We start from the raw sequence: 9,626 nt of genomic DNA, 5'->3' as shown, positions 1-9,626 counted from the left end.
CAAGAACGGTACACGCCGTCCATGACGGTGTTAACTAACAATCCACGTGTTAAATTTAGAGGGGTATTTTGGTCATTTCGTTAATGAACCTTCTCTTTAGCAGATCCCTTCTTCTTCTCCTCGTCTCCTTCATTTGGGTTATGTCAGCTTGTGATTGGAAAATTTCAAAGCACTTGAACATACAAGAGCTCTCAAAACCAATCAAGCAAACATTCCATTAACTAGGAAGAGAAGAATGGGTCTAAGGCAAAACAGATGGTGCCATCTGTGGCTTTCGGGCTCGGGTTCTCTTTCTCAGGGCCACCATTTTTGCTATGTGGGGCTGCTGGAAACTCAGGGGAGAACTCGATGATGAACTAGTATTCAAGCCTCAATGACCACAACCCATAAATCTTCGGAGTTTAATTCCCACGCAGGGCCATGCCTCATCCAGAGAAGCAGTCGAACCAGAAACTAGGCAGGAATGAGTCGAGAACAGCCGGAAATGTCGCCGGTGTCCAAGAACAGGGCTGCCCAAGACCAAACCCAGAAACCAAGTCATTAAAACCCGATCAAATTCAAAAACTAATTGCACAGGCTTGTTGGGCATGACGAGGAGATGAGATTTCATACCATAAGTAGCCAAAATGGTGGTCGAAATCGCTGGGAATTGCAGAGCTCGCCGGAGAAGTTTCAGAGCTTCCAGTCTTCATTGCTCCTTCTCTGTTCAATGCATGAGTGATCCAAAGGCACAGGGACGTAGGCGACGCAAAGACGAAGGGAATTGTGACTGTGCGCCGTCGTGGGGTGGCCAGACGTCGTCCCTCCAGTCTGGTTTCTTTCTCGGGTCGCGGCTGGTGTCCGGGTCAGAGAGCACCAAGCTCTCTCTCTCTCTCTCTCTCTCTCTCTCTCTCTCTCTCTCTCTCTCTCTCTCTCTCTCTCTCTCTCTCTCTCTCTCTCTCTCTCTCTCTCTCTCTCTCTCTCTCTCTCTCTCTCTCTCTCTCTCTCGTAGGGACAAGTGTTGTTGGTGAGACCAAAAAATTGGTCTCATAATTTTTTTTAATTAAATTATAAATAAATAAAAAAATTGGACCGAATTACCCCTCAAAATATGCCACGTGGTTAGCTAGTTAACGCCGTCATGAACGGCGTGTACCGTTCTTAGGTCAGGTTTCAAACTTGGGGTACCAAAGTGATAGTTTTGTATAGTCGGGTACTGAAGTTAGGAGTCGGCCTAAGTTCGGGTACTGTTTGAAATATTTTCTCTAAATTGAAGAGTATGAATTCAACTTATTATTGTTACTTTTCTTTAATTTACAACGCTAAACTTATATTTTCGTGGATGGGGATTAAAAATTAGAATCATGATTTGCGGACAAGCAAAATTTGGTGCAAGTGGAAAGAGCAGGTGTTCTTGTCTGAAACTTGAAATAGAAATTTTCTAGCTGAGGCCATCAGTGTGACTTAAACATACCAAAACTTGAGCACTCTGGGACAACTTCAGCGAATGTGAGCTTTCCTCCTTGTCATGATAAGATCCCGAAAGAAATGGCAAGCCAGTGAATAAATCAACGAGTTAAGTGACTCATTCTGGTCTTCTGACAGTTTCGAAAAGTTCCACATCAGTGTCTTCGCATGATAGTAAATTTCTAGATCACTCAATGTTAAACCAGATATCCAAACTGGAGCATTTTCAGCTCAGATTATTATTCCAGTTATTGCAAAATCTCCCATGCCGCCCTGTTCAAGGATATTGTTTCCTTGAAGGATACTTATCCGATGAGAGGAATAAATGGATTTAACTTTCACATAATCAATCCCCTTGAGATACTTGGCTGTAAAAAGTTTCACACAAAGAAGACCAATATCTTAAGGACCTTCCAGTTAAGCTTCGCCAGGAGGCAGAGTCATATCTATAAAATTCATCCAATGTAAGATATAGATTTCAATGGATGTGTTCCCCCGATGGCAAATACAGTTCCATCGACTTTTTACTTGGCAATAGATCTAATTGATAGAGTTGAAACAAGTCATTAAAATTGTAATGAGCAATCCAACTGCTCACACAAGTAAATGTGACTCAGGCTATTGTTCTATCTAATAAATGAATTGAACCCCCAGCACCTAAGAACATGACATGCAAGTATATTTAAGAATCAAAACTTTTAGTCAACCACTATAGTGTCTTGCTAAAAAACTGGCGGCTTGTTCTTCCTTTTTCATACAAATTTGATCCGCAGTGTACACAAGTAGTATTTCAAAAGTTTTCATTTTTAAATGAATGAGATTTAAGAGCCTAACCTATGGTGGCCTGCCCGCTCTCATATAGTATCTCCACGTTGCTGGCCAAAAATATAATGCATTTTAGCAGAGAAAGTCAGAAACTAAGCCTCCATTTGCCCCTCACAGCATGTCCTGGCTGAGGAAACATTCTACTTTATTGAAGGCCTTTTTCTCTTCTTGATGTCCAAATCAGGATCAGAAGACGACTTTTCTTGCTTTAACTTTTGAACCATAGTGTATACCTGCACCGGAATAACCACTAGAGGGTAAAACTCATGTCATAATCGATACATAATGTGTAATTGATGTTTCATCATAATGATTGGATAGGGTGCTAATAGTTTCTATAGATCTGCAAGTTTATATAGCTCTGGCTACTAGAAATTTGTGCTCAACTTCCTGGGTAAGTTTTAGAGGAATATATTTGACAGTGTAAACTATCAAAAAGTAAAGCCAAGAATGTCTCTCACAGAAGCACTCTTTGAAAGTATAAATCAGATTTCAATAGACGGGAAAACCATCGTCATTCGAAATAAATAAATGTAGAAAAGAAGGAAAAGAATTGCAGTATTGACGTTTATTATCATGACTAATGAAATTATATTCTATTGGGACTACTTGATTGAAAACACAAATTATGTTCTACTTTTTTACTCCATATGCATTGGGTTATCAAAGTCGAATATAGATTTTTCTTAAAAAGGAAATACAAAAACCATTTTTCTCCATTCACTTCCCTTCAAAATAAAGAGCTATAGCATAACCAAAATTATTTGAAACTGTTTCTTTGCAATTACTTTACTAGTCAACGTCAAGAACATTTAGTGAGTAAAATTATCAGCTCACCTTTCTTACACCAGATGTCAATCCCATGTTTGAAAGAACCTCAGCATCCACACATTTCCAAGGCACGATTTCTTTGTCCCGCATGCTAACCAGGTCATTCATCCCACCTTCATGTTAATGAAAAGCAAACTACGATGTGAATACCAGATACACAAAGCAAGATTGGTACTTGTTGTTTCCTGTCATGGCTATTACATGTGTATGAAAAGTGGAATTATTCCTTTTTTCTTTTTCTATCTTCTTTTGTGCACAGAAAGTATACTAAATCAATATACAAAATATAGGTTTAACTTATACATAAAATGCAAGTTTGTTTTAAAACAGCTATTTGTAGTTTGTACAGTAAAAATTTGGGAGGGAGGGGGGGAGAGAGAGAGATAGAGATATCAAACCTTCAACACATAGAATCAACGATTCCACATACATCTTGAGTCGAATATGAGAGAAAACATGGACATATTCTCCCACATGTTCCCTGGAAACTATGTCACACGTCTTTCTGGGGTTGAGTGTGAAATACTTATTCAAATATTGATCAATTGCCTTTCTCCTAGGAACCAAGCCAACTTCTCCAGCCAATGAGACAGATGGGAACTCCCAGAGGCCAGCAAGCAACCCTTCATCTGGCCTTTTTACCAGAAGAAACTTATTGTTGATTTGGTGTCCGTTTGATGATTCCTCATCTCCCAATATTTCCACAACACACACAGCAGAAAAATCATGTCTTTGTTTGGTCTTTACCACCTTAACCGGATAATCTGTAACCACCACTGAACTATCATGCATAGATATTGACAATGCACAACATTGGTCAGATACAGGACATGTGCCGCAGCTTGGACTTGTTGGCGTACATAAAGTTGCACCAAGCTCCATTAGAGCCTGATTGAAGTCCCCAGGCTGGAAAGGGTCAACTAATTGGGCTGCTAGTTTCCTATTCACATAAACATGAAAATCAAAAAGTGATGATAACATAAGTTAGCATTTGACAAACTTTTAAGGCTGAGACTTACAAATGGTCCCTGTGGTTTGAGCTGATAATCAATTTTACCCCTGTTCTTTTAACTGTTACTTTAGTTAATCTAGGTCCAAAATACAGTTCTTCATTTTTTACCAAAGAAACTGTGGCACATGTAATGAAAACAATGCAGTTAACTTTATAGATCTCCTTGATTCCCTTTAAAGTAGTGATAGCTTCCTGAATTTTGTGGGGAAAAAGGGAAGAATGTGTTTAATTTGGACCAAGATTGACTATATTGCAAACCAAAGGGTGTTACTAGACACCTTTAAACCACAGCAGCAACATTGATAATCACCCAAACCACACAAGCCTTTCGTAACTTTCAGCCAATTTAAATGCCACCAAAATGAATACATGGCACTGTCATCTAATATTTGGCCATACAAGGTTTCCTTACCCTTTATATCTATAACAAATGTAAGAACTAAATAAGTTCCCAAAGGTATTACAACTAGAACAAGCTTACAGAATGCCATAATCCAATCCACATCAGTATATGTCTGAATCGATCAAATCGCAAAATATTTATGCTCGGCTGAGAAATTTCACAGATAAGCATAAACCATAGTTTAAGTAGAGAAATGGATTTCAGTAAATAGAAAAGAAAGTTTATTTATAAAAATAAAAAATGGGTATAATAACAGCAGTAACAAACAGATGAAGGTTCTTCCCCTTTGAAGATCAATTAAGTACAGGAGTAGTGTTCTCTGATCACCTGTTGTCCAAGGAATTGCTAGTCGCTTACCATTACACCAAAATAGAATGGTAGGTGATAAGTCAAAGAATGCATGGATTTCACTTCTTTACTTTCAGTGGTATTCTCCACTGTCAAATTTAGATCTAACAATGACTGACCACAAATTCCTTGATCAACAGGTCACCAGGAGAACAGTCCTCTTACGTTCAAATCTTGTTATAAAAGAACAGTCATCCATGAGAAACAAAAACTCACCAAAATTTCTTGACAGTCAAAGAGTCTTTTGGATTGGCAGAAATAGCCTTTAGTCTAGCAATCACCCTTATTACATTTCCATCCACCACTGGAACTGCCTGATATAATCACTCTTAGAAAATGCCCATTCTTGATCAAACAAACGTCAAGAAGTCACTTACCTCTTTTAATGCAATTGAGGCAATTGCTCCAGCCGTATAGTCTCCGATTCCTGGTATTTTCCGTAGCTGAGAAACTGTTTTAGGAAATTGATCTCCTTCTGCAACAATCTTCCTAGCTCCCTAACAACATGAACAAAAGAGATTGAGCTAAGGCAACTTTTTGATAGGATTAGGAAACAAACAGCTTGTTCTGTTCAACTTTGTTTTTCCTTCATCTTTATTTAACATAACAATATGACATGCATCAGATCGTTATGAACAACAACTACTTGACCAAACGTCCAAAAGCCTTCACCCTAATACCATACAAGATGAAGATGGAATATCCTGCGTAGAAGGTACTCAGATCACTCGCATCTGAAAGTCTTAATACCCTTATAAAATAACTGGTAGACTACAAAGTGTGACAAAAGATTATTATAAACTTTGAATCAATTTATATCTATTGATTATGGAGCAGCACAATGAATATGAATATGAATCTGCTTTTACCTTAAAGTTCTTTACAACTAGAAACCATTTCATGTATTGATACTGGTAGAGAGCACAATTTATAATGACTGTTTGAGACATTAAGTATCTTTGTCTAAATCTTCAATAGTGGGGTTCCTTTGTAGAATAAAAGTTTGGCAAAAGTTCATCAAAGCATTGAATCAGTCCATAAACCGTTAAACATCAAAATATTTTCCTTTTCAAGACCATTGTTTATGAAGCAGCAATTCTTTTTCTCCTACGACCGTATTTCACATTGGTTGAGAGCACAATTCTGGGAAAAATAATTAATTGGTAACAAATTGAATTCAGGAGTACTGAAAAGTGGATTTGATTTCTAACTATTATCTTCTCTGCAACCTGGTATTCTTTCTAGAATGACATAATTACTGATCAATGATTCCACCCCAATTTCCAGATGTCACTAGACACTTCCACATGAGATGCAATTTTCCAAAGTTACCCAGTGGCCATATACAGATTACAGATGGCATAATGCAGCTCTTACAATTACACCTAACTTCTTTTGTTTCAGGTTTAATATGATTGAGATAGAAACAGAAACTACAAAACTTGAACCAATGAGAAACCTTGCTAGAGGGTGTATTTGCTGCCTTGTCTTCTTACATGTTATGGCCGTAGACCCCTAGGGGTCAATCGTTTAGTACTGCTTTGAGTCACCTTGATTCCTTTACCAGAAAATAAAAGCAAAGCTCAATCAAGGAATTTGACCAAAAGAAAAATCAATTAAATAACATCATGAAATATTCGTGTAATTCAGATTTAATCATAGACTCAAACTCTCCTCTAGCTTAGGTAATATACACCATAAACTTCTATACATCAAACCCAACCCTATATTTCTAATGATAAACCAGAAATGTTGAAAACATTGCTTTCTTATCTCTTCTTAGATTTCATAAAAGAAAGCAAAGTTTTGATAATATATTGATAACAATATAAACATGAACTCACTTCTACAACCGTAACCCTATGTGATTTCCAAAGATTTTCCTATTCCTCTCGATCCAACTGACCCAGAACACAGCCAAGATGCTGCACCAAAAAGGACTCCTGCAACCATTTCTCCACCGAGAAGAAGCATGTTTTTCACTTAACAAAGAGTGGCACTTTCCACCTTCCTGCACATGGTTGCCTTATTTGTATCATTGCAAGTGTTAATTCTGTCATGCACAGCAAGACAACCTAAAAGCTTAACCTTCTGAGGTGCCTCAGCCTTCCATATTGACCCAGCTGTTGAAATTGTGGATAAGAAATATTTTCACATAAAAACCTAATAAAAAAAATCCAAGAATACCTCACAACTCCAACCTCCATCTTCTCTCATCTCTGCTCTACTATCGAAAAGTCCAACTCCTTCTAGCAACACTAACAAGGACGACAACTCCCCCACCTCCTAATCATTTAAATTCTTAATTAATTGCAGTTCTGGCTACCATTGCACTATGATGATTTAGTAACGGAAACCAACAAAATAAGCGCTTGAAAGAAGAATCACCCACCCAAATGTCTTCCCAAAACATCACTCTTCCCCCCATTGCCTGTCACCAGTTAGCAGCACTCAGCTCATATGCCCTTCCCCGGGCTGCGACTTGAACCCCAAGAACTGGTCTTCCGCCAAAACCATTCCCGTCATAAAAATGTTCTATCCTAATGACTGGATAGCCACTTCACCAAAAAAGCTTTAGTCCCACAAGGTAGGCTTCCGACCTCAATCCCTCTCCCTCCCCCTGGGTTGTGAACTTGTGATCCCACATCCCCTTCCATCTTACACTCCTATAATCCATGCGGTAAAAAAATAAATAAATAAATAAATCATCATCAGGTTCTTTATCCTTGCAGTTCCAGCAGGAATTCTAAATAATGACAGGTGATATGTCTGCAACTGCTGGTGCTTGATGATGTTAGTTCACCACCCATAGAGAAATGCCTTTTTGTAGGTTAAGTAAACTACAATTAACACTTCAATTGGGCTATCAACCTGATGTTATTTGACAAAACAAATAGCATGTTATCATATTCCAAATGCAAACTTCTCCTCCTGTGTATTAGTCTAACAAATCTAATAACATGGTCGGTTCAATAGTTCTAACTCTTTACCCGTAACCTCATATAACTAACAAACACTAGTGTAAACGAACATCGGAAACAACAAATAAGACGTGTTTTTTAGCATTTGAGCAGAGATAGCACCTCTAAAAGAAATCGTGCTCTTCGATAGTATCCCAAACCAGCCCACATTTCATTCACCTCCTGCAAACAACATCGAGAGAGTCAATTACTACTACTTCGTTTCGAAGTTCAAACCTAAGTTATCACGGTTACTCAAATCAAAATGTGAATGTGACTGAAGCTAGAGAGAGAGAGAGAGAGACCTCAAGAGAAGCCTGGGCCAGGCTGTGAATGGTGGGCCATTTGCTCATCCAACGGTTGAAGTACTGAATCACAGTCTGAACCCTAGTCTGCTGAAGCATGACTTCCGAGACCCACACCCTGTACACTCTGACCTCCACGTCTTCCTCTTCTTCTCTCCAAGGCAGGTCTCTGCCGTTGAGGCCGTACCATTTCAGCAGAGCCTCCCTGATTTTCTCGGTCTCGTCTTCGCTGAACAAGTCTTCTATGTCTTGTAATTCTGGTTGCTTGGCCGATCGACACCGCCTTAGGGTTTGCCTTCTGTTGGCAACGGCTGCATTGGCGGCCTGCTTCTTCTTCTTGACTACCATGGTTTGAGGACAGAGTGGGAGTGTAGAAGAGGAGTGCGAGGAGGAGGAGGAGTGGTGAAGGAGAAAAGAGGAGAGAGTGGAGTGAGGTTGGGGTGAGAGAAGAGGAAGGGGGAGTCGTGCCGTCGTGTTGGAGGGTCCGGAGCCTTTATCAAAATTCGAATTGGGTGGATACGATGAGCTGCCTTATGCCTAGTTTCTTCTTTTCTTTTTCATTTTTTCTTGCTTCTCTTTTGAGACTTTGGCTGACAAGCTAAAAAGCACACGTAATTAACTAACGATGGGTTATGGCAAATTGTGAAAATTTATTGCTTCGAGGCACGTTGCTTTCTTACGGATACAATGAAGCCTAGCAATCTTGCTATTGTTGATCGGCGTCTTGCACTTACGGAGATCAACCCAATGTACACTCGATTAAAGGTTTTTAAGAAACTCAAGGTTGCTAGAAACTATATCTGCAGTTTTATTGTTTTTAGATTTTATTGTGTAAGAGAGGGGAAGATTGATTGAATGGTTTCGCTGGTTTGAAAGAAAAGAAGTAGAGAAGAAAGAAAACAGGTTTCGTGATATGCTAATCTGCAGAGAACTATCCCCTATATATAACAATAGTCATGCCCTTTGAAATGATATCATACATCTTCACCAAGAATTATGTATAATTGACAACAGTCATATTTTGAATTGGGTTCAAAACTAGCATATACAATAGCAATTAATCTGAAACACCTTTTCAATATAGATATACCTCTTGAGTTTATATATATATATAGCCGTTCAGAAGCTGACATCCGCAAAACAGAAAAAGGGTGGACGTACATAAATTAAGGTGTCTTGTGGACTTGAACCTTAACTTAGTAAAAGTACGTCAAATTTGATTCAAGATGGCGAAGTAGCTTTCCTTTGAACTTACAATCTTATGTGACCCAACCGGACATATTTCACACACTATTTTTCTATTTCTTTCAAGTGTTTTAAAGCCGACACGTGAATTGGTCTTGTGCCTATATCCATTTTCTTGAATGCTCTAGAGACTAGTCCAAGTCACATAAAAGGCAACACCACATTCGATACTCATATAGGTAAGCATAGAGTGTCAGGGCCCACCCCGGAATTACCCCCTAACTCCAAGATGGACCTGCGGGACCCACTTT

The 9,626-nt window shown here is 38.8% G+C and overlaps 1 protein-coding gene across 2 annotated transcripts; it reads right to left on the bottom strand.

Annotated features, from left to right (window-relative positions):
* Positions 1 to 2,012: 2,012 nt before the first annotated feature.
* Positions 2,013 to 8,704, bottom strand: LOC112167218 (adenine DNA glycosylase). 2 transcript variants are annotated; one of them, XM_024304197.2, is made up of 7 exons: positions 8,131 to 8,704; positions 7,949 to 8,008; positions 5,243 to 5,362; positions 5,082 to 5,179; positions 3,501 to 4,042; positions 3,109 to 3,215; positions 2,013 to 2,521 (listed from the first exon to the last, which is right to left on the bottom strand). In XM_024304197.2, exons 1-7 carry the CDS (start codon positions 8,476 to 8,478, stop codon positions 2,480 to 2,482), a joined length of 1,317 nt encoding a protein of 438 aa, XP_024159965.1. In that variant the 5' UTR covers positions 8,479 to 8,704; the 3' UTR covers positions 2,013 to 2,479. The 2 variants fall into 2 exon arrangements, with proteins under 2 accessions (XP_024159965.1, XP_024159964.1); XM_024304196.2 differs by having other exon boundaries at positions 2,013 to 2,504; positions 8,131 to 8,702.
* Between the last annotated feature and the right edge of the window lie 922 nt (positions 8,705 to 9,626).

The sequence above is a fragment of the Rosa chinensis genome, chromosome 5 (genome assembly GCF_002994745.2).
Source record: "Rosa chinensis cultivar Old Blush chromosome 5, RchiOBHm-V2, whole genome shotgun sequence".
Taxonomy (NCBI): domain Eukaryota; kingdom Viridiplantae; phylum Streptophyta; class Magnoliopsida; order Rosales; family Rosaceae; genus Rosa; species Rosa chinensis.
The sequence above is the reverse complement of the archived record's forward strand: the minus strand, read 5'-3'. Positions and strand labels throughout refer to the sequence as shown.